At 42.6% G+C, this 21,805-nt stretch overlaps 2 protein-coding genes across 4 annotated transcripts; both read left to right on the top strand.

The window, feature by feature from the left end:
* The first annotated feature begins 768 nt into the window (after positions 1 to 768).
* xkr5a (XK related 5a) lies at positions 769 to 9,764 on the top strand. Its single transcript, XM_018735146.2, has 7 exons — positions 769 to 1,011; positions 2,361 to 2,544; positions 2,652 to 2,836; positions 3,680 to 3,892; positions 4,665 to 4,834; positions 7,160 to 7,271; positions 7,757 to 9,764. Exons 1-7 carry the CDS (start codon positions 882 to 884, stop codon positions 8,647 to 8,649), a joined length of 1,887 nt encoding a protein of 628 aa, XP_018590662.2. The 5' UTR covers positions 769 to 881; the 3' UTR covers positions 8,650 to 9,764.
* Positions 9,765 to 12,312: 2,548 nt separating this feature from the next.
* Positions 12,313 to 20,747, top strand: LOC108924032 (translocating chain-associated membrane protein 2-like). Of its 3 annotated transcripts, none has more exons than XM_018735129.2 (11): positions 12,313 to 12,471; positions 15,356 to 15,419; positions 15,797 to 15,906; positions 17,213 to 17,329; positions 17,553 to 17,611; positions 17,858 to 17,942; positions 18,394 to 18,464; positions 18,811 to 18,915; positions 19,276 to 19,419; positions 19,498 to 19,655; positions 19,763 to 20,747. In XM_018735129.2, the coding sequence occupies exons 1-11, from the start codon at positions 12,352 to 12,354 to the stop codon at positions 19,816 to 19,818; spliced, it is 1,089 nt and encodes a 362-aa protein (XP_018590645.1). In that variant the 5' UTR covers positions 12,313 to 12,351; the 3' UTR covers positions 19,819 to 20,747. The 3 variants fall into 3 exon arrangements, with proteins under 3 accessions (XP_018590645.1, XP_018590646.1, XP_018590647.1); XM_018735130.2 differs by lacking the exon at positions 12,313 to 12,471 and adding an exon at positions 13,112 to 13,141; XM_018735131.2 differs by lacking the exon at positions 12,313 to 12,471 and adding an exon at positions 13,138 to 13,187.
* The last annotated feature ends 1,058 nt before the right edge of the window (positions 20,748 to 21,805 follow it).

The raw sequence follows: 21,805 nt of genomic DNA, 5'->3' as shown, positions 1-21,805 counted from the left end.
GCTCTTGTAGGTCTCAACTGTAGATGATGGACATTTCTGTCTGGATGGCTGTTCAACAGAAAGGCAGATGTGCAAAAAAAATGTCTGTAGCTCCAGGTGGAAAGGAGGGGAAGAGCTGGGTATCATTGGCATAGCAGGTTTGGAGAATTCACGGGAGATGATGACAAGGCTGAAGGAAGAGGTGTAGACTGAGAAGAGTAGGGTCCCAGTACTGAGCCTTGTGGAACACCAGTTGAGAGAGGTAGAGAAGATGAACGGGAGCCCCACCAGACCACTTGGTAGGATCTGTCACATAGTTAGGACTCAAACCATTTCAGTGTAGCTCCTCTGATGCCAAGTTGTCCAACAGAGAATCTGGCGGTTGAGGTGTCGAATGCTGAAGACAGGTCAAGAAGGATAAGGACCAAGATTTCACAATGCTTTGTGTGGGAAGGATAAATGCCTTTAAAAATACAGAAAATGCCACAGGAGGTATTAGTGTCAGCAAAAGGTGGTCTCCTGGTAAGGGCTGCTGTTTTGTAGTCTGAAGGTTGTCCGTTTAAGCCCCACTCATGCTGTAGTGCCCTTGATCATGGCCTTGACCTTGAATTGATACAGGGAAAATACCCAGCTGTATAAATAGGTAAGTCATAGTGAAGATGATTGTCTAAAGCACTATATGTGACTCTGACTGGACAAGGCGTCGCATTAAAAACAAAAATTATTAAACCTTAGGCAGGAATTCCGCCAGGAGGGCGCGCGACCCCTTTAACTGAGATCCGGTGACGTCATAGGGAGCCAAAACTGGGGGCGGCGGAGGGGGGGGAGACCGGTGAAGCTCCGGCTACTGTACTGATCATGTCCCCGATCGACGCCGGTGCTGTCTGCGGTCTTTCGTGCCCATGAGCAGCGGAGAGACGCTCTCCGCGACAAAGATGCCCACGGCGGGCTCGAGGGGCTGCTGGACGGCCTGGTGCCAGGTGGTCCTCTTCGCTGCGTCGGCGTTCGTTATTCTAGCCGAGAGAACCGCGCGTAAGTATCTCTTAGTTTCCATGATTTTGTATTTGCATGTGCAACTCGAATGCATTAGAAAATGACTCGCGTCGCAGGTGTTGTATGAACAAGTTATTATTTTGTCATGACGATTATTTAAAAATGAGTGAGCTCTGTGCGTGTGTGTGTGCGATACTTCGGGCATTGCTGCGTTTGCGTTGTTTGTGATGATGCGCGCGGCAGCACGACCGGCGCAAAATACAGTAACTTCACAGCGCGAGACGCTGAGGTAGCCGACGTACAAGGACAGGCGCGCGCCCGCCCGCTACCCGCGGCGCGGTTCAGCCGAGCGACGTTCGGCAGCTCGAGCGCCTTTCAGAATGTCATCGCTGAGTGGATGGACGAGGAGGCGGTTTCCTCGCTGTCCTTCGGATGGCGCGTACGGCGCGAGGAACGGAGGCGCGCGCGCCCGCTACGGCGCGGCTGCCGTTACAACGGCTTTGTGTCGGTGCGCATGCGCGGTGAACGGGAACGCGCCCAAAGAGTAACAGTAGAAGGCAGAGTGGCGGCACTAATGAAAGCAAGGCAGGTACCGAGCAGTCGACCATTATTGTTCAGTAACTTTCAAAATTCTTCAAAGCAAGATTATTCTCCTCGGAGAATTTGTACGAATGGTTAAAAATCACCCTCAATAAGGGACTTCTGACCAAATTTTAACAATTATTAACGTGGGAAACCAGCGCACAACCTGCCTGGCAGGCAAAAGTTAATCCTCTTCAAACTGTAAAGAAAAATGCTAACAGTTGTCCTTGTTATTCTCTTTTGTTGCGATTAAATCCCGTATTACACAGGAGAGGAAGCAGTTCAGGGACCACAGAATATGTGTTAAAAAAAGCGACAAACCGGCAGTTCTCCATTTGCACACTACTTCCATATTAGTTTACAGTTTGTGTCCAAATAGCATTTATTAAACTATTAGTGTTTTCTAATTGGAATAAAATAAAAAGTAAAAACAAATGTAATTATGAGGCAGCCACTTAGCCTGGTACTCACTTTTATTTTTGTTTTTTAGTAAACTTTTCTAAACAAACAGGTCGATTCGGGGGTAAAAAAATGGTTGAATTTGACAACATTTACATTTATTCATTTAGCTGATGCTTTTCCCCAAAGCGACTTGCAAATTATTTACCCATTATACAGCTGGGTAAGTTTTTACTGGAACAATTTCAGGTAGGTACCTTGCTCAAGGGTATTACAGCCAGAGGTGGGGATTGAACCTGCGCCCTTTAGATCCAAGGGCAGCGACTCTAACCACTATGCTACCAGCTCTCCTATGATGACGTTAAGATGAGTACGGTGCTCTGAAGACGACTGTTTTTTTCCATCAGTGATCTACTGCTGTGTCTATTACCTGTGGAATGGCCAAACGCTGTGGGCTGCACTCACCCTTAGCCTGGCTTTGCCTGGGACCGCTGTCCAGGTGCTCAGCTTCCTGTGGTACCGTGCGGATGGACACCGGCGAACGTGTTTCCTCTCCACCGTCCACTTGATGCACTTGGGTATCTTCAAAAGGTCTGCATACGAAACGACACCGCTTCCAATTAACACCTCGTGCTATAAGTGCCCACCATTTGTTAAGCGTATCTGTGATCATTTTTCACGCCATCCTCTCCTGGCAGGTTTGGGGATTGTATGTCGTCAGTGTGGCATATGCAAAGATCCATGGGCGGCCTGGGTGCCGCAGTGATGCAGCAAGCAGACGTCTCAGCTCTCCGCCTCCTGGAAGCGCTGGTGCTCACCCTTCCGCAGACCTTGCTACAAACATACATTCTTATCACCTCTGATGTCGGCCTGCTGTCACCAGGTAAGCGCTGCTCTTTGGCCTCTAACTAATTCTGTTGCTGACTGCAGCTGAGCACTATTGTTGTTCCTTGAGGTGCTGTGTTTCTAAAAAAAAAAAAAAGGGCAAAAAACAAAGACGCTCCTCTTGTCTTGCATCTGCAGGTAGAGTAGGGGTTTCAGCTGTTGCCTTATCATTGAAAGGTCCTGGGCCTTGATTGGTAGTTTTGCTGTAGTACCTTTGAGATACACTTGCTCAGAGTTGTTCCTCTCTGGGCAAGCATTTCTTCTTTTACACTTGTGCGTTTTTCTTTAGGGCTTACATAAACAAAAGTGCATTTCACAAGAGACAGAGGGCTTTGATAGATACAGACAATTACGAAAGTACAGCTTGTTTGTCTGATACCAGCTTTTTCTTAGAACGCATTCCGGCAGCCACCTACAGAAGTGACGAGCGATTAAGAAAATAGGAAGATAGAAAGTAACAAATGATGGAGGACTAATGTAAGGAGGTGGCAGGAATTCAGATGGGAAATGGGTTGTGGTTCTAAAGAAATGAGTTTTGATACTCTTCTTGAATGTTTGAAGGGATTCAGCAGTTATGAGGAACAGAATAAGTTTATTCCATCACGTTGGTGCCAAGACAGGAGAGCCACCAGGTCTTCTCTTCTGTTGTTCAATCACACATGGGCCATACAGGGGTGAAATCCACTACACTGGACTTATTAGCACCAGGCTTTAACCACCAAAGCTAATTGGCCAACAAAGATGTCCACATTTTGTTGTGAGGAGGTCATTCTCTAGTGACAGGACTGGATGCTTCCTTGCATTAATTGTGTTTGTTGGTTGTGTGTAATCTTCCTCACAGTGGCACTGTGCTGTGGTCTGTGTCTGCTGTCCCTGTCGTGGGCACTGGTGCTCTACAGTCGGGCTTGCTGCCTGATCCGTCCAGGCCACCTGGCTATGCCCCCAGCTGCCCTGCTGTGCCAGCTGCTGTGGCGGACAGGCATGCTGGGCACTCGGATTGCCTGCCTCATGCTCTTTACCCGCATCTTCCACTGGTGGGTCTTCGGAGTCATAGGTGAGGAATAACCTTGTAGATTCATCTGAGATCATACTGAGGTGGTTTAACTCCCACAATGGCCGTATCACAGCCTATATTTCGTTGCCTGTTTTTGTACATTTATCTTAGTACCAGTCAGTTTAAATGCATATTTACCTTTTTACATTCAATTGTTTAGCATATGTATTTCTTCAAAGCAACATAGAATAATACTGTGTAGTATTTAGCTGACAGTCTTATCCAAAACTTACGTACAGTGCTAGATATGCTACACTGAACTGCCTCATTCACCCATCTATAAATTAAAACAATGCTACGAATATACATACAGTACACACATTAGGGCAATTTAGAAGAGCCAGTTCACTTGAAACATCTGTCTTTGTATTGTGGAAGAAAATGGAGTACACAGAGTTGCACAAACAGGCAACAATTCACCTAGACCTTAAAGATCTTTGGATTTAGGGAGGAAACCGGACTACTCTACTTCTTTTTTAAAAGAAAAAGTTCCGCATGAAATGACATGAAATCAAGAAGCTTTTCGTTCAGTTTCCTTGACCTTTCATTCATTGTGTTTTTCTTTTGCATGGAATTTTTCACCTGAACAGTAAATCGAATTCTGAAGAAATGTGATGTTTACTGGGCCGGTGATGAAAAATGAAGGATATGCACTGTATTTACATGATGATGTAATCGTAATGTCCATATGTGTTTAACAAGGTCTCTTCTCAGTACATTTGAATCTGAACATACTGTCACATAGCTGAAAATTTTCTCCTCTGACCCCAAGGTTTCCATTGGCTGACGGCCTCCTTCTGGCTTGTCTCTCAGCAAGCAGACATCTGCATCAGTCCTTGGCGCTGGCGTCTCTTTAACTGCATGCTGGGTGCGGTCCATGTCTTCTTCTTCCTCAATGTTAAAGACAGCCCCTCCAGGTTCCGCATGGCAGGCTTTTATGTGGTAAGGCCACCGCCCCGATCATCCAAACCCCCTTAGTTTCGTTATACATGGTTGGTAGAAGCCCCACATATGTTGAATTAGTAGCCCATGAGAACATGTTCCATCTCTGGCAGATGCTCTTACTCATTTTAATTAAAATGCGTTGGAACAATTCCTACGAAGAGAGGGGAAAACAGTATTATTTAGTCATTTCGAACTACGCTAAAATTAAAGTTAATTTAAAACTGCCAAAAAAATCATGGTTTTAACAACTTCTTATTCATTACTGACTGCTGACCGATTCATCACATAAGCATATCCAGTGTTTGTCTGCTTTGGGCCACTTCCACCCTTCCTTATCTACACAGTCAATAAAAGCTTTGTCATATCGGTTGATTTATTTAGGTTATGCAAAAACCTTACGTATACCTCTTACTTTTCAAGATTGTGTTTTAACATCTGTATTAATTTTATGCTCCATTAAAATTAAAGCTAATTTAAGCATTTTAGTAAAATAAAAATACCTTCTTTCCACAAACTCCTATTCAGTTCCCAGTGATGACATTCATCCCACAAACATGCAACATCCTAAACCTTATTGATCACGGACACTCAAAAACACCTGACACAAGCACTACGTCTGAGAAATGAATTAATGCAGGTCTATATGCCTGTTCTTTTGAGTTTGTTTTATTGATGGCTGGATACAGAAATATAGGTTAATTTCACTCTGCAACAGAAATGTTTTAGGAAATAGTTTGGTGAAGAAAACAGTTAAACAGGAAAATGTTTATCTTTTAGAATCTGTATCCTGAATGTCTGTAATACAAGAAGCCAGTGTATTCAGTACAGTTCACAGTATGAATGCTGTGACACACCTTCAGTAGCACAGGTATCATACATGTATCAGAGTTATTTGAACCAAGGGACATTATCCTTTGTTTGAGTGAGAAGACTTTATAGCTCTTGTTTTTGCCAAGAGCTCATTCCAGCACAAGAAAGCTAGTGATGAAAACAAGCCTGGAGGAAATGTCAGTGAGAGAGAGAGAGCGAGAGCAAAATGGCCAGATTTAACAAAAAAAAAGATTTTCTACATATCAGAACCATTTGTCCAGACAAAGACTTTAAGGGTGGGGTGTAAATTCATAGCCAGGCAGATGTGGTGATGTGACAGCACAGTCAAGAAGAAAGGCTGGCTGGAAGTTACAGATGATGGTAGTCAGGTGTGTAGGAGAGTGACTTCACAGGACAGGAGCAGGATTAATCCCCGGTAACGCCAAGGTCCAGCTGTCTGTCAGCCCAAACCAAAGTGTAGCCAAGCCAGCACTGTTGTTTAGTGTGGTCTACGTTGTATCCACACGTTAAACTGTCCTTGACATGGTAATTTATGGATAGCTGGATCATCTGTAGTGGAAAAAATGAAGCTGCTTAACATTATGTATCATGCAATGAGTCCTTCCATTACTGAGAAACAAAACATCTCAGTAAAGGTCAGACCAACAAAAGACTAATTGTCTCAGCTGTTCTTCCTGTACACAGAACAAGTGAGCCGGTTAAATGAGTAGAAAGACTGAAGGCAGGCTTTGACAAAAAGTGATAACCTTTCTAGTTACAGTCAACATAGCATATTACACTAAAGGTTCGCTGACATTTACAATAAGGTATAAATGTACTATACAGTCTGGAGTAGTCCCTGGTCTCTCTGATGAACAGTACCTGTACACTTCCTGGAAATGAATTTTTTCACTATAAATTTGGTTAACAGGTTTGAGCAGGAAATTAACCAATGCATGACTCAATCAGTGTCAGAGTACATACATTTTTGTCTCAGCCCTTCTGCAGCAGTTCCCAGAGATGCAGGGCACAATATGGGTTGTTTTGCTTTCACTCTTCTGTCCGGTTTATCCCATGCAAGTATTGCTCAGGCAGCACAAGGGTAGATTAAGTTTTTCCTGGTAAGGTATGCTTGGAAATTTTTCTTGGACATCTGTTTTGGAAAGCTGCATTTTGTGATTAAAATATACCAGTATTTGCTGTACGTTTTTCGCCTCTCTGTATGACTATTACCATTCATTCCTGGAAAATATTCAGTGTAGGTAAACTGCATAGGTTTTAACACAGTCACCGTCCTTTTTACCAGTGTGCCAGGACTCACAGGAGATGTTCCATATTTCAGCAGTGGCAGACAAAGCAGAGCAATTACCTTGCATGTCGCAAGCAGCACAGATGACATGATTCTGCTGTGTTTACCTTCTCTGTAAACTGGCAAGCTTTAGTAGAGTATTTTTACTGAATACTTCCTGCTGGGAACTGAAATGGTTTGAATTTTTTTTTCTCCCATGGCAGGTCATGCTACTGGAGAATGCCACCCTTCTGCTTTCAGCCACAGACTTCCTCAGTGAGGCATCCTGGGAAAGCATGAGTATTCCCACCGCAGTGCTGTGCAGTTTTCTGCTGGGTAAGGTATTACTTAAAGTTGCTCATTTCAATAACATATATTCCTTAGACTTGCTTAATATTTTGAAGCTCTCTCAATGGGAATGGACCGCCATAGTCATAAAAATGGGAAGAATAAGCAGTTCCTCAGACATGACCTGTTTGTTCCAGTACCTTGTTTGCTCTGGCTCGTACACACGGGTTTAAATGCATTTTTCCTTGCTGTAAGCTTTGTTTTTCTTCACTATGGCTGTAAGCTGTCCATGCTGCATACTGAAAAACTGAAGCAAGATGCAAAAAAAAAAACATGCGTTCCAGCCTCTCTGTATGAAACATAGCTGTTGCTTCCTAAGGGAAACGGAGAGTCTGGTTCAACTTGACTTTGGCTACAAGTGATATGTGTCTTGGATATATTCCTTATTCTTTAACAGCATAACTTAACACAAATGTTTTTAAGACAACATTTTTCTCTATCCTCCACTGGTTTTCTCTCTATATGTGCTGCAGGAACAACATCACTGGTCCTCTATTACCGTTTTCTTCACCCCAAGTCCACAGAGATATGCCAGAGCCTACGCCACAATGATGTCAGTGGAGTCTGCATAGATCGGGACGAATCCTCCTACGCAATGAGTGACAAGACAGTGCCCATTCCATCCGTGCAGACCCATGGCAGCTTTTCCCTCACTGGCCTGGCTGGATCCCTTGTGGAACATTCCGGAAGCTGCGGTGCCAAGCCTAGCGGTGGCCAGTGCAAGCACCACCATTGGCTGCTTATTCGCCTGGCACTCAAGACTGGAGACATGGCCCGAATTAACCTTGCCTATGGCGCTGGCGGTGTGTCCTCCATGCTGGACATGGAGGAATGCAACCCAGATATGAAGGACAGGGGAGTGTCCTCCCCAGACTCTGAGCACAAGGCTGGCTCTGAACCCCTCTCCAACTGTAAGGAGGACTTCCACAGCATGAGTGAGCCTGCTTCCTTTGATGCAACCCAAGATGAGGATGGAAGTCTCGAGATGGTCAGCCCCTTGGAGTCCCCTGTGTCCGAAGTGAAGAGGGGCTCCCCCGAGGGCAAGTCCGTGTTGGGGGAGAGTCCTGAGCGCAACTTCTGCCCCACAGAGTCCTGCTCCACTCTTTACTTCAGTGCAGACCCCCAGTCTCCCAGCAGTGCCAGCAACCCTGGACTGGACAAGGATCCTGTCACGGAGAACCTGGCGGCACTCAGCCCCATCTCTGGTGACTCAGGTAAGTTTTGTGATGTCAGGGGACTGCTGAACAGGGTGGAGCCCCGCTTCACATCCACACCAAAGCTGGATTCAGGAGTGCAGGAGATCACAGGTCTCTGCCTAGCAGGCCCCAGGAGGCAGTTGAGGAAAAGTGATGATGGACGGTTTTAAAACACTCCAGGTAGCAGAATGCACTGAGCAGCAGAGCAAGTGAAAGCTGAAAAAGCACAAGCATACTAAAGGGATGAAAATATGCCTTTATGATTTCAAGAAACCAGTCACCATCTTTGGATTCAACAATAAGTTTAACTGATGTACTGTATTCCCTAAAGGTGGGGCCTGTTTACTTTTTACAGTCATTATTTAAATTTTGGTTGCCGTGGCTCTTGGTGTCATTTTTCTTTCTTGTATCTAACCTGGTCTATTTGCTTTTTTTAATTTTTTTATTTTTAAATTTTCCTCTATCTTTATCATCTACAGTTGCATATTCTAACGGTACGCTTCTTGTAAAGATGTAAAATATATATACTTATTTGATTGTCTATTTTAAAGCAAATTTAATACTCTGAATTAATGTTCTTTTGTTTTATTTTTCTTCTGGACCCACTGACATTCGTGTTTCTCTTTCAACACCTCAAAAAACTCCTATAAAGACGGGATGTGCTGTGACAGTGTTTTTGGTACTCATTATTATTATATCTTACAAGTTTCTATTTTTATGTCATTTTAGCTATAAAGAGATGAGTATTGTTTACTTGTCATGAGAAGAACGATGCCACAATTTACATTAGACCGTAGTATATGGTCTATTGCTGTTTTACCCAGTCCAGGTATTTGAGCAGTGATCATTGTGATTTTTTTTTTTTTTTAATTCAAGGTCACTGCACCATGATCCTGAATAAATTAGACCAGAAAACCAATAAAAAGAACAATTAACCTCTGTGGGAATATTCTTGCTTTTATACTGTTATAGTAATTATTATTAGAATCATGTTCTAAATCCTTCCTTTTTATGATGTTTCCTACCTGCAACTGCTGTCAGAATATTTTCAAGTCTACCTTGAACCATGCTCAGGAGAACACATTTCTCAGACATGTCTTTGAAGATATTTCCTCGTACTAGGAAATAAAAGTTTTAAAAGGCATGTAACGGGCCATTTCATTATTCCCTTTTTGGAATTTTAAAAAGTCCCATTTAATGTGACTACTTTCATATCAACTGTTGATTCTTTTATTTGTTACAAATAAGAACAACCTGAAGTGAGAATGTATGATATTTTACCCAGTGGGAGCAAATTAACTTTTCCTTTTTGTTAAGTCTTGTATTGCTGTATTTAAGGGAATGTATGAATTTTCTTTAACTTGATATGCATGCGTTATTTTTATAGAGGACAATAGCCACTGATTAATCCATATTTAATGGTATATTCAGAGGCTATACATATATTTATTGTATCTGATACAATGTTGTGGTTTTATTTCTTATTTTGAATTTCTGTGATATGTTGATGTAACACTTTAGAATATCATTAACATCTTGCCTACCATGTGTTTGTTTCCAGTTCATTCTATAATATTTATAAGTAATGCTTTTTTCATTTTTTTCCCCTACATGTGAAAATCTTATAACTTTGTGCACATATTAAATTTTTTTCAGAATTTTCCTGTCCTTGCAGCAGTCTGTATATTTCAGCATTTGAAGTCACAAATGGAAATGGACATACCTTGCTTAATATCTCATACTGTTGAAGTGGATTTTTTTAAATTTTATTTACATTTTTAACTAAGATTCATGCTTAGAAATGGTTAAATGTCTTATTTGTAAAGAACAGCAGGACACAACTTATATTAAACATTAACCTTAAGTGTATTTCAGTGTATTTGGGGGGACACAACAGCACAGCTGATAGTGTGACTGTCTCACAGCGCCTGGCTGGTACCTGAGAACACAAATTTGATCCTGTCTGTGTTGAGTTTGCTTGTTGCCCCTGTGTTTATCTAATACACACTCATCCCTCATTATTCAGTCTCCCTGTAGTTGACTTTTATTTGTTTGGTATCTGACTATTAATACCATTTATTGTTAATCAGTCAGGATTTTCATTTATGCAGAATGTAACATCCAAGGAGGCCCCTATGACATTCGATCCAATAAGTACACAATACACTGAGACAATATTTTAAAAATTTTCTCGAGCGGGTGCGTGAGGCTATGAGTAACCACAATCTGTTATTCTAGTATTCTATGACCTTATTTGATTTGCCATGTGTCTGTGTGCTGTATTTTTTTAGTTATTAATTTTTTAAATTGGAGAAAGCTTTCTTCAAGCCGTTTCACACACGCTATCAGAAGTATATGAGATCATTATTTTATTTTTTATATATATATATGTATAATATAGTTGTTCATTCTATTTCAATGTGTTGTGTAACTTTTTCCTCAAGATATTTGGCATCATTAGAATGATTTTGGGGTGAACTTGAAATAGAATGAATTGGAGATTTTCCCCATAAGAAAATTAATTTCATTATCCAGTTTTTCTTATATTCAGCACATTAAAATTTTTCAGGAACAAATTAGGACTGGATAATGGGGGATAAGTATGTTATTTAATTTGTTTCATAGATTGTCTTAAAAACTTGTCACCAGAAAGACTGGCTCTTGGGTGGCATGGTGGCACAGCGGCACAGCAAGTAGTGCTGGTGTCTTACAGCGCCTTGGGAGTTTGCATGTTCTCCCCGTGTCTGCGTGGGTTTCCTTCAGGCGCTCTGGTTTCCTCCCACAGTCCAAAGACATGCTGTTCAGGTTCCCCATAGTGTGTGTTTCACTGAGTGACCAACTATAACTAGTGTATCTAGCAGTGTAAGTCACCTTGGTGAATAAGGTGTGTGAGCTGATAACACTACATAGTGTTCATTGTAAGTTGCTTTGGAGAAAAGTATCTACTAAGTGAATAAAAGTAAATGTACCCACCAAAGATTCAGTGCTGAGGATGGAGTTAATGTAACCAGGGTGGGCAGCCACTGACACTTTGTACCTCCAGAGGTTTAGTTTTCTCCCTTGCCTTTTGGTTGGGAGCTTTTTGTTTTCCTTTCCTCTGCAGCCAGTTGGCTTCATTTATAGCTTTACTAGCTAGTAGTGTTCTTGTAGTAATTTAACGTATAGCTAACCTTTTATCTGTCTTACTAGTACGTCTCTCGATCCTTTGTCCAGTGCTCTGTGTCACCATGTGAGAGGAGCCCTCGATGAATTGAACAGGACGGAGTTTCAAGGGAATTCAATCATGATGATGCACTGAAGTAAGATGAAACATGCAGCATCTCAGAAATATAAGAACGCATTTATTTTTGCATTTTGTACCTTTCCATTGGAGTTAAAATGGATCCTCCAAGTCTGTGAAGTTTGCTTACATGAGTCAAAATAGATTTTTCTAGCGTCGAAAACATACCACTTTTGCTGCTGTGTTTTCAAAACAAACTCAAAAGGGCCAAGAAGATCCAAGCAGCAGCCAAAGTTCAGTTACCTTTCACTGCACTGGTGATGCTATCTGGGAACTGTTTTGTCTTCCAGCACAGTTAATAAGGAATGAATGAATTGTGACGAATATAACGTATAAAGTAGCCATTTAAAGTTGCAATTAGCATACGGCGCCGTTAATTAGTTACAAAATGACTGTTTGTCCGGAATGAACCCAAACCTGGACCGGGACATTAATACGTGTCTCACACCTTATGCCTGTTAACGCGAATTGGAGTCGTTCCGCTTTAAGAGCCGCCGCGCATGCGCACACAGTCCCCCCGACTTCTCTTTAACTCCTGGAATTCGCAGGAACTTTTTGGATACAGAGGTAAAGAAGAGGCATCAGCGCTGCCATGGCTTTTCGGCGGAGGACCAAGAGCTACCCGTTCTTCAGCCAGGAGTTCCTCATCCAGAACCATGCCGACATTGTGTTTTGTCTGGTATTGTTCGTATTGATTGGGTTGATGTTCGAGGTGAGGTTATCTATGTGACTTAAAAAAAAAAAAAAATTGCACCCCGGATGGCTGTGTGAGATTCCTGCTTGTTATCGGGCAGGAGGATGGTTTGCTTTGCATTGATTGCACGTCGTAATTTAGCAGTGCTTTTGATGGTGATGTGAAAGCTCTCACTGATGACTGCACTTATTTACTTAACTTTTGGCATGTTCCGACCAGCACAGCTGCTCTGGTTTTTGCTGGACTATTGCAGCACATCGTCGTAAGATGTGTGTAAAATAGTTTGCATGCATGCATTTGAACATGTAACGACCAGAACCACCAGTCCCTGAACTCCGAGGACGGAGTTGGTGCTGCACCGACCGTAGCTCTTAAGAAACTGGCTAAAAAGAGCCAGTAACGAAATCCTTGCCGATTCGTTCTTCTTGGTAACTTTTTTTTCGTGTGTTGTGTTTTGTTACTGCTTATTGATGCACGGTTAAGTAATTGAGACTTTATTTTATTTTCCATAGTTTCGCTAACGTTTTCCAAGAGTGTCCCCAGATGAACACGAGAGCTAAAATTACTCCTCCTGTTCGCGTTTTTTTTTTTTTTTTTTTTTTTTTTTTTTGTCGGCGAGACCGTAAAACTGAGTATTTTCAGTTAATCTGAGCGCGTCGCTGGAATAGGAAGGCGTCATGGAATGTCGGTGTGTTAAAATATCAGTAATAAGTGTTCTACGAGGGCTGCTACGGGTATTAAATGGCCAAGTTTCGTGTTTCTGCAGCTTTTACACATGTTTCTTTCATTTGGAGTGGCAGCCTGCTGGCGGGTTTCGCTGCTCTTCCAGGTTTGCTGACTGGTCCGGTTCTGAGCTTGTGCCACGTCTCCGTCTCCGTCTCCCGGCCGAACGGGGGGTTTCTTTGTGAGCACGGCCGAAAGTACACACACTTATGTGTGCATATGCGTGTGTGTATGTGTCTGTCTATTATATATAGACACACTTTTTTAAAATTTTTTTTGTTTAAAGTAAAACGCACACATAGTACAGTGCCCACAGTGAGCTACGGGGCGGATGGTGGCAGGAAAATGCATGGGGGTAACGTCACCTTATCTGCACAGTTATGTGGTGGAGGCGACTGACCGAAGTCGGGCTGTTCTCTCTTCCTCGCGGAAACTGCCCTGTTGCCCCAGTCCGCACATTTCCTTCACCTCCCCGTGTCAGAAGAACGTGTTTAGTGTAAATATGGCCGAGTTGTGAGGCCCAGCCTAGCTGGGAAGCCGTTCGAGGGCTGAGGCGGGTGCAGATGTGGGGTTCGTGTCTTCGCTAAGGGGGGGAATTCCGCCGTGGGCGCGTGGAAAGGGGATGTGAAATGAACAGCTGTTCTCCACGCAAATCTTGGACCTGCTCTTCTGTCGGTGACGCCAAACCAGACTTTCGGTGCCACATCGAATGATGCCAAATGGCACGGTGTGTGAAAACGAAACGAAGAGCGACCCGGTGCCATAGCGAGCGCGACGATGAGTTTTATTAAACAAAGCTGCTGGGAAACGCACTTGCGGTGTTGCACGTCTCAGACACACGCCATCCCGTCGGGTTCAGACGCCTAACGATCCGAATGATACGAACGAGCGAATTTGGGTCCGGCCCAGACAGGCAGCAGCACATCGGCGCGTGTGGAATGTCTGAAGGGTGACCGGGACGCCTGCGCAGCAGAAGCGCGCGCGACTACAGACGTCTGCGCGGTGGCGCGAACTCGGTCCGCGCGTGCGAACACACAGGTCCTTTTACTAGTGTAAAGCAGAAGTGACGTGTAGACTTGTGCGGTTGAGCGCAGACGTGTGTGTGTGTGTGTGTGTGTGTTATATACACACGTATGAGTCACTGTCCAGCCCTGAAGCTGGATGAACTTTAGTTATTAGTAAGAATTATACATCTAGTTACTCCTCAAAGTAGCAGGGTGTTGGTGAGGGGTTGTTCAAGTGAATTTTTTTTTTCCTCTTCACTGGGTTTTCTTTTCGCTGCAACACATTACCGTAATTACCTTGGCTTATGACTAAGGTATATTCATTTATTCAATTAGCGGACGTCTTCATCAAAGTGACGTACAATACTAACTAGTGTTTAGTGGACCCCTTAGTTTGTACAAGATGACTATAGTTAGTACTGCAAGTTAAAAGTTAACCCCCTAATCAGTTGCCATTGTACAGTACAGCTCTGTCTCTTTCTCTCACACACAAAAAGGGCCGTTTACACTTCCCAGTTCACCGGAACACACAGCATGCCTATGGTCCGGACTGGAAGGAAACTGTAGCCTCTGAACCAAACCCACATGGACACGAGCAGAACATGCAGACCCATCTCGACTCGAACCCAGATCCACCCACGGCCCAGGAGCTGTGAACCACCAGCAATACTGGCTACCAAAAAAATCCCCCCATTTAAATGCACTTTTTAAAGTGCACACGATACAAGTGCCTTAGATGAAGGCAATGATGGTCTTTCCTCCTGCCCTTACGTTTGCAACTAATAAGTAGCATATGCATATGGAAGTGTCCTGATTGGTAGTGCTTCATTGTAATGATTATTCTTGTTACGGTTAATTTCTCACTGCATTTTTGCATTTGGCACATGCTTCTCTCCAAAGCAACTTAACTTGGTTTGCAGAAGTGCGTTTAACGAGGCACGGAAAGCTTTGGACTGATGAATATCGACGCACAGGTTGATTGTCTGATGCTGCCGTTCGGCGGGCCGGCGTACTTTACTGAAGTTGCTGCGTTACGCATTTCAATACCACATGTGTGCGTAATCGTAGGGCATTTTGAGGCCACCGTTCAGGGTCTGTGTAGCTGTTAGAGAACCTGTCCTTTTGTGTTTGGACCTTGATTTCATGACTGTAAATACATGTCTTTCCTATTTCAGGCCACTGCGAAAACAGCCTTCATGTTCATCCTTCCTCAGTACAACACCAGCACACTTTCCCCAGGTACTGTAAACGCAACCGTCCTTCGCACCCGTTCGCATGACTTTGCGGTTCCCTTTACAGCACTGATGGGCTTTGAATGGGTCTGTGGCAACTTTCCGCTTAGTCTTCAGTTTTGCCTACGGGTGACAGGTTTACACTTATGTTCTGCTCTAAAGTATTGCTCAAATTCTAACTCAAGCACTGGTCCTTGAGATCCACCCCCACTGACCAACTTTGACATGGTGTTAGTGTCATTAGTGACTAGAAAGTCTAACCCTTTTATGATCCATGTGACTTAAAAAGGAAATAGCGCTGCAAAAAAAGGAATGATAGGGTGGGGAGGTTCCATGGCTCATGTTCTAGTTCATTCCTCATTCCATTGCTCTCTATCTGGGTAGAGGGGGAGGTGTCATTATATCACTATGGATGGAGGGACTGCATCACCATCCTCTTCTACTGCCTCATCACAATCATCCTCCATGCTGTGGTACAGGAGTATATCCTTGATGTGAGTACCTGACCTTCTGGTGTTATGGAGACTAGGTTTTGAAGGGCAACCAGAAACTGTGTACTGTCATCGTTTTCCCTGTAAAGGTAAAGCAGATATTGGCAATTCTCCAGGGTCTGAACACTTCTGCAAGGCACTGTCCAAGTTCATGAATGTCTCCACATTAGAAATGACTTGCCTAAGCATTTCTCATGCAAACTGGTTTAAATAGTCAGACATCACATTAAGTGATTTGTGGCACCACATTTTGTTACAAAATCTGAGTCAGTTGAGCTAGGCATCTAAACTTTAATGCACTGTTTTCAGGGTTTAGTTCATTTCAGAAACTTCAAAGTTAGCATATTGGTCAGAGTAATCAAAACTGCATTTTGCAATAGGTCAAGTTTTAAGTCTATTTAGACACATGATTCACAAAGCAGTTTCTGATACCACTCTATTTGCTGTTTCACATTAGATGAGTAGTTGCCTGTAGAACAGCCTGATAGAAAATGCAAAAGTAATGGTCACTGGTGTGATCCTAATTTATGGTTCAGGAAAAAAAGTAGGTCTGAAAGATGTTTAGACCATGAATACTAGAAGGGATTCAGCAGTTCTGAGAGGGAGAAGGTGCTCATTCCAACTCAGTGAAACCAAGAACCTACAGACTTTCCATAAAATGTCTCTTCCATTAATTAATATATGGAAATCTATTTTTCATTGTCTTGAATAAAGTTGAGAGCAGCTAGATTCTGAACACTGGACATGCTTCTGTGATAAGTCAACAATTAGGATTTAGTAAGAGGTTGAGGGATTAAGTGTTTGATGTACTGGAATGTATCCTGCTTCATGACCTTCATTTATGGGTTAGGCTCTTGACCACCACAACTCTATCCATCCACTTGGTAGGTTTTTACAGAACCTACCCTTTGAATGAATGGTGAGGTTGCTATGCTGTGTAGCTCTTTGTGACTTTTGGTAAAAGTGAATTAAGAGTTCAACTTCTGATCTCAGTTGTTTGAAAACTGAGGAGTCAGTGTTGGTGAATTTTCATATTCAGGGATTAGAGGTTCTGGTAGATACAGAACTCGCTTCAATTTTGTAAATATTGTCAATAGTATTGACAAATGACAGGATTGTCTGAAGTCCCCATTTTGACAATGGTTTAAATGCAGGTAGATTGTTTGTTTTTTTTTTTTTTTTTTTTTTTTTTTTTTTTTTTTTTTGGGGGTGGGGTGTGATGTTATAGGAAGGAAATTTAGCCATTTCCAGAGCTGGTACTGATTGCTTCTGGCTTAATCCCAATCCCCTTTGTTTTTTTCCCCACCAGAAGGTGAACAGGCGCCTCCATCTCTCGAAGAGTAAGAACACAAAGTTCAATGAGTCGGGGCAGTTGTGTGTCTTTCACCTTGTGTCTTCTGTGTGGGCGTTATACATTCTCATCACGGTGAGCCTAGCAATCCTCAAACATGCAGTTAATATAGATATTAATTTTGTTGTTGCCGTTTTGCTAGTTACTTGCCTTGGTATGTGGGTTGTTAACATTAAGCAGCTTATCAATGTACTGCTTTACTCTTAATTGCTAAAATGAACTGCTCAGCAGGTGAGTTGTATCGGCAGCATTTTTTTTTTCAAAAGCATGTTTTTCTTCCATTTTTTTCTGCCCTCAGGAAGGATATATTCTAAATCTCAGTAGCTTGTGGAAAAACTATCCTCATCTTCACCTCAGGTAAGAGCAAATGTGAGACCATCAGTTTGTGAAAGTTCTTACTAAGGACATGCTTTCATCTCCTTTTGGCTCTTGGTTGTGAAGTGAAGATGGCCACGTGGAAGGTCAATGGTCTCCTGTGCCATTTTACATTTCTAGTACAATTTGTTGAAGTAGCCTTTGTTCTCATGCTGTTAACCTCCTGAGAGGTGTCTTCTACAGCTCTTCTGCTGAAACTTTGTACTTCAACAAGCTCTGTGTCCTCAGGTTCCAGGTGAAGTTTTACTACCTCTCCCAGCTGGCCTACTGGCTCCATACCTTACCTGAACTTTATTTCCAAAAAGTCAGGAAGGTAAGTGACATGGGAGTTCTGTATCCCCACCTCTGCTGCATGTTGCTATACTCAAATCACAAAATGCAAATATTCCATCACATTCACAGAAAATACTGATGCTCTGTCTTATGTCTTCAGATGGTAAATATCATTGTCACCTAAAGTGTACTGGTTGCTTTACTACTTCTTAACTGAATTGGACCTTCACCACTTCAGTTTACATTGTAAGATATTGATGGGTCTGAGAGGAATAGCCACCCAGTTGCCCCTACATCCCCAAAGTGCCCTGTACTACAGGCTTTAGGAATTCAGACTTTTTAAAGTCATTTAACCACTTACTACTAAAGCTACTCATTAGTTTCTCTTCATTTTTTGCATTGCTCTTATATTTCTAGCAGTATTAGGAATACAATATGAATGTCAAGAATGGTGTTGATGATCCAGCATTTGTTGTGATGGTGTTATGCAGGAGGACATTCCTAGACGGCTACAGTACATCTCTTTGTACCTGCTTCACATCATGTTGGCATATCTGCTAAAGTAAGTTCTTCCGTTTCCTTTCTGGAACACAACTTATCGTGGGCATCTCTAGCTACTGGCTCGGTAACCTTGGATTCCAGCAGAAGCATGTCATTAACCTACTGAACGTGCACCACTTTAAGTTTAGCTGTTCCTATGTCACAATAAGACTACTAAACTGCAGAATTTGAACATGCATCTGACTGTTCCTTCAGTGTTTCTAAAATAAACATAACTAGCTGAACTTGTACATTTGTTTGCCTTGAAAATGTACAATGGGGGGGGGGGGAATGCTGGAATCTCTATTAGAAGTTACTACTAGTGAATAAATGTGACACTAATGCTTTTGAACCTGTCTGTGTTGCAGTTTGACTCGACTGGGCCTGGTGTTGCTCTTCCTGCAGTATCTGTCAGAGTTGGGTTTTCACTTGTCCCGTCTCTTCTACTTCGTAGATGAGAGCCACCACAAGCTGTGAGTACTGAAGTTACTTCCAGCTGACAGGACATCATAGATATCTTCAGTTTATGTAACTGATGCTTTTCTCCAAAGCAACTTACAATGTTAAGCTACTCATTTATACAGCTGGGCAATCTTAGGCTAGGGACCTTTCTCAAGGGTATTATAGCTGTAGCTGGGATTTGAACCTGTGACCTTTGGCTTTGTATTAGGTTTATATTTGGGGGGGGGGGGAAGACAACTTGTATACCTGTAACCAGCTCTTGTTTCAGACTACTCACTGACCCTATATTTAAGACAATACAGGAGTGTCCCATTTTCTTCAGAAGATGTAGGAATGATTAAGCACTTGCCTGCTCTGGTCCTCGTTTGCAGGTTTAACTTGTGGGCAGGGAGCTTTGTGGTCACGCGGATGGTGACTCTCATCCTGCTGTTTCTGGTGGTTGGATTTGGATTGGCCAGAGTGGAGAATCAGTACATGGACTGGGAGGCTGGGAGCTTCAACACACTCTTAATTAGGTAAGATAAGCATTCCTTGATCTGAGTTAGAGTGGACCTGCAAGTACAAGTCACTATCAAGCTGCCTTTCCTTCCCAGGATGGTGGTTCTGCTGGTGGTGTGTCTGACCCAGGCTTGGCTCCTGTGGAGGTTCATTCACTTCCAGCTACGGCGCTGGCGGGAGGGCATGAAAGAGCAGGCTGCACGCAAGAGGGTCTTGGCAAAGCAGCCCTCACGCACAGTCAAGAGGGATGTTGGTGAGTCTTCGTTCTCCTTGGACAAATGATCAGAGGTGAGGTAAAGGGGGCAGACTGCCTTAAAGCTTTGACATTTTCATTCAATTTTATATTTCAACTTCTCACAGGAGGACACTATGAGAATGGCATGGTAAAGTCTGAGAAGAAAATGAAGGTACCTTAACCATGTCCCCAGTCCTGGGCTGACCTGGATGTGGATCACTAATGGAATAGGAAGCTGGCTGATGGTCATACTCCAGTTTGGGTTCCTGGAGACAAAAAGGTGCTGAATACTTGGTTACCCAGGGCATTGCTCTGAAGAACGGTAACCAGTGTTCTTGAACCCTAATGGACTTTTGCATCAGTATTTTTTTTTTTTTTTTCCTCCCCCTTCCTCTTAAGTACCATATGGGCTGTGCTTCAGACCCAGTTCTCCCCAACCTCATATATGTGCAAGTCATGCCTACCATGTTTCACTGCAAAGTTACTGCCATCTTTATTTCATGTACTACACCCATAAGCACTCCCAATGCTCCCAGCACCCTCACCGCATTTTGACTTTAAGGGAATATTGGCAGCGCTTTCTCTATACAGCCTTGAAGACTGAAGTGCACCGTGGTTATTTGGCACTTCCCGCAGTCTAATGCAGTCGTCACCTGCTGACAAACTTGCAGCAGTGTGTATTGCTGGTCATTCCACTGGCAGCCCACTCTCCTGACCAGGAATGGACTCTTTCAGAAGACTGCTCATACCTCACTTTAACCATTTGCTTGGAGATGTGTCAAATGTGAATTATACTGGAATGTTACTTGCTGGTTTTTTTTTTTTCCCTCCTCCTCTCAGTACAGCAATTCCTTTTTTAAAGGTCTTTCTGTATGAGGCATGGATTGCTTTCATTTTCAGCTGGCACCAAATGAGCACAAATTCTTTGCACAAATTGCAATCAAAGCATAATTATATCCAACAGTATAGTCAAGTAGGGTTATTTTAATTTCTTTTAAATGTTTGCATCCTTGAAGTCATGTTGACAGTAAGTGCTGACCCTGATTGTACCACCTTAAAATGGGAAATAAAGATAATGTACATAAGTCACTTAAGCTTTAATTTGGCAAACTGGTCTGTACATAAACATCTTAATGTTCTCATTTTATCCCTAGCAGCCTGTGCTTTAAACATGATTGCCACTGAGATTTCTTGCCTAAGTCAAGCAGCAGTAGCAGTTTTCAAATTTAATTAGAATTAAAATATAAACATTTCATGTCAAATCTGATACCTTCTTCCCTTATTGTAAGAATATTGCACATACTGTAGCTGTGCTTAAATATACAAGCTTCAGGTATACAAAACACCCCTTCAGGAAATCATAGGCATAACTATTTGTGAACTTGCAACCATCTCACCGGAGTAGAAATTTCAGAATGCTAAGTTTAGTGATGAGCAGCCAGTGCCCCCTTCACTCCACGTATGTGTTGCCTCTTGTATTTATCAGATGTAATGCAGAGTAGCTGTATCTCTGCCTGTAATCATATCTCAATTTTGTATTTTGGCAGGTGTAAAATGTTCATCTATGTTAAGGAACCCTGACTCAAATTTGCAATAAGTTGAAAAAGCACAAGGAAGCCTTTCCTCTCATTTTAATCCTAGAAGTGATGAAATGTATAGAATTCTAAGGCTCAGTCATTGGAAATGACTGATTTAATCATGCTGCAAATGGTAATTTATAAAGAGCTCAGCATAGAAAGGTTAAGGATGTGTAATGTAAGCTGCCTCATCAGGTAGTGATTTAATTTAGTGTTTTTCTACAAAAGTTTATAATGAAGAATGTGAGCTATAGCACTAAACCAAAGATATTTAAACAGACAACATATGGATACTTCCCAGCTTGCAAATTTCATTGGGAGTAAGAGGTGGTTTATTGCTCAAAGTTTGTACATCAAATGTGATAGTGGGTCAGGGACTCGTTACCAATCCAGATGTGGGGGACAGGGTGTAACATCCCAGCACCTGTAGCTGTGGTGGAGCAGTACACATAAGATGGATAACCTCATTAACCAAGTAGGCACACAGCCCAGGGGAAGGCAGCACCAGCGGTTTTTCATATGTGACCAGAGGGGTGCAATAGATTGTCTCTCTCCTGTTTAGCACATTGTGGACCATGGCTACAATGGCAA

Source organism: Scleropages formosus, chromosome 1 (genome assembly GCF_900964775.1).
Source record: "Scleropages formosus chromosome 1, fSclFor1.1, whole genome shotgun sequence".
Lineage (NCBI taxonomy): Eukaryota > Metazoa > Chordata > Actinopteri > Osteoglossiformes > Osteoglossidae > Scleropages > Scleropages formosus.
This window is presented reverse-complemented; position numbering and strand designations above follow the sequence as displayed.

Excerpts from the sequence above, each read along its gene's own strand:
- xkr5a (XM_018735146.2), top strand. The coding sequence starts at position 882 with ATGAGCAGCGGAGAGACGCTCTCCGCGACAAAGATGCCCACGGCGGGC. Across the intron at positions 1,012-2,360 it reads TCTAGCCGAGAGAACCGCGC|TGATCTACTGCTGTGTCTAT; the intron begins GTAAGTATCTCT and ends TTTTTCCATCAG. Across the intron at positions 2,545-2,651 it reads CACTTGGGTATCTTCAAAAG|GTTTGGGGATTGTATGTCGT; the intron begins GTCTGCATACGA and ends CTCTCCTGGCAG.
- LOC108924032 (XM_018735129.2), top strand. The coding sequence starts at position 12,352 with ATGGCTTTTCGGCGGAGGACCAAGAGCTACCCGTTCTTCAGCCAGGAG. Across the intron at positions 18,465-18,810 it reads ATGTTGGCATATCTGCTAAA|TTTGACTCGACTGGGCCTGG; the intron begins GTAAGTTCTTCC and ends TCTGTGTTGCAG. Across the intron at positions 19,420-19,497 it reads TTCAACACACTCTTAATTAG|GATGGTGGTTCTGCTGGTGG; the intron begins GTAAGATAAGCA and ends TTTCCTTCCCAG.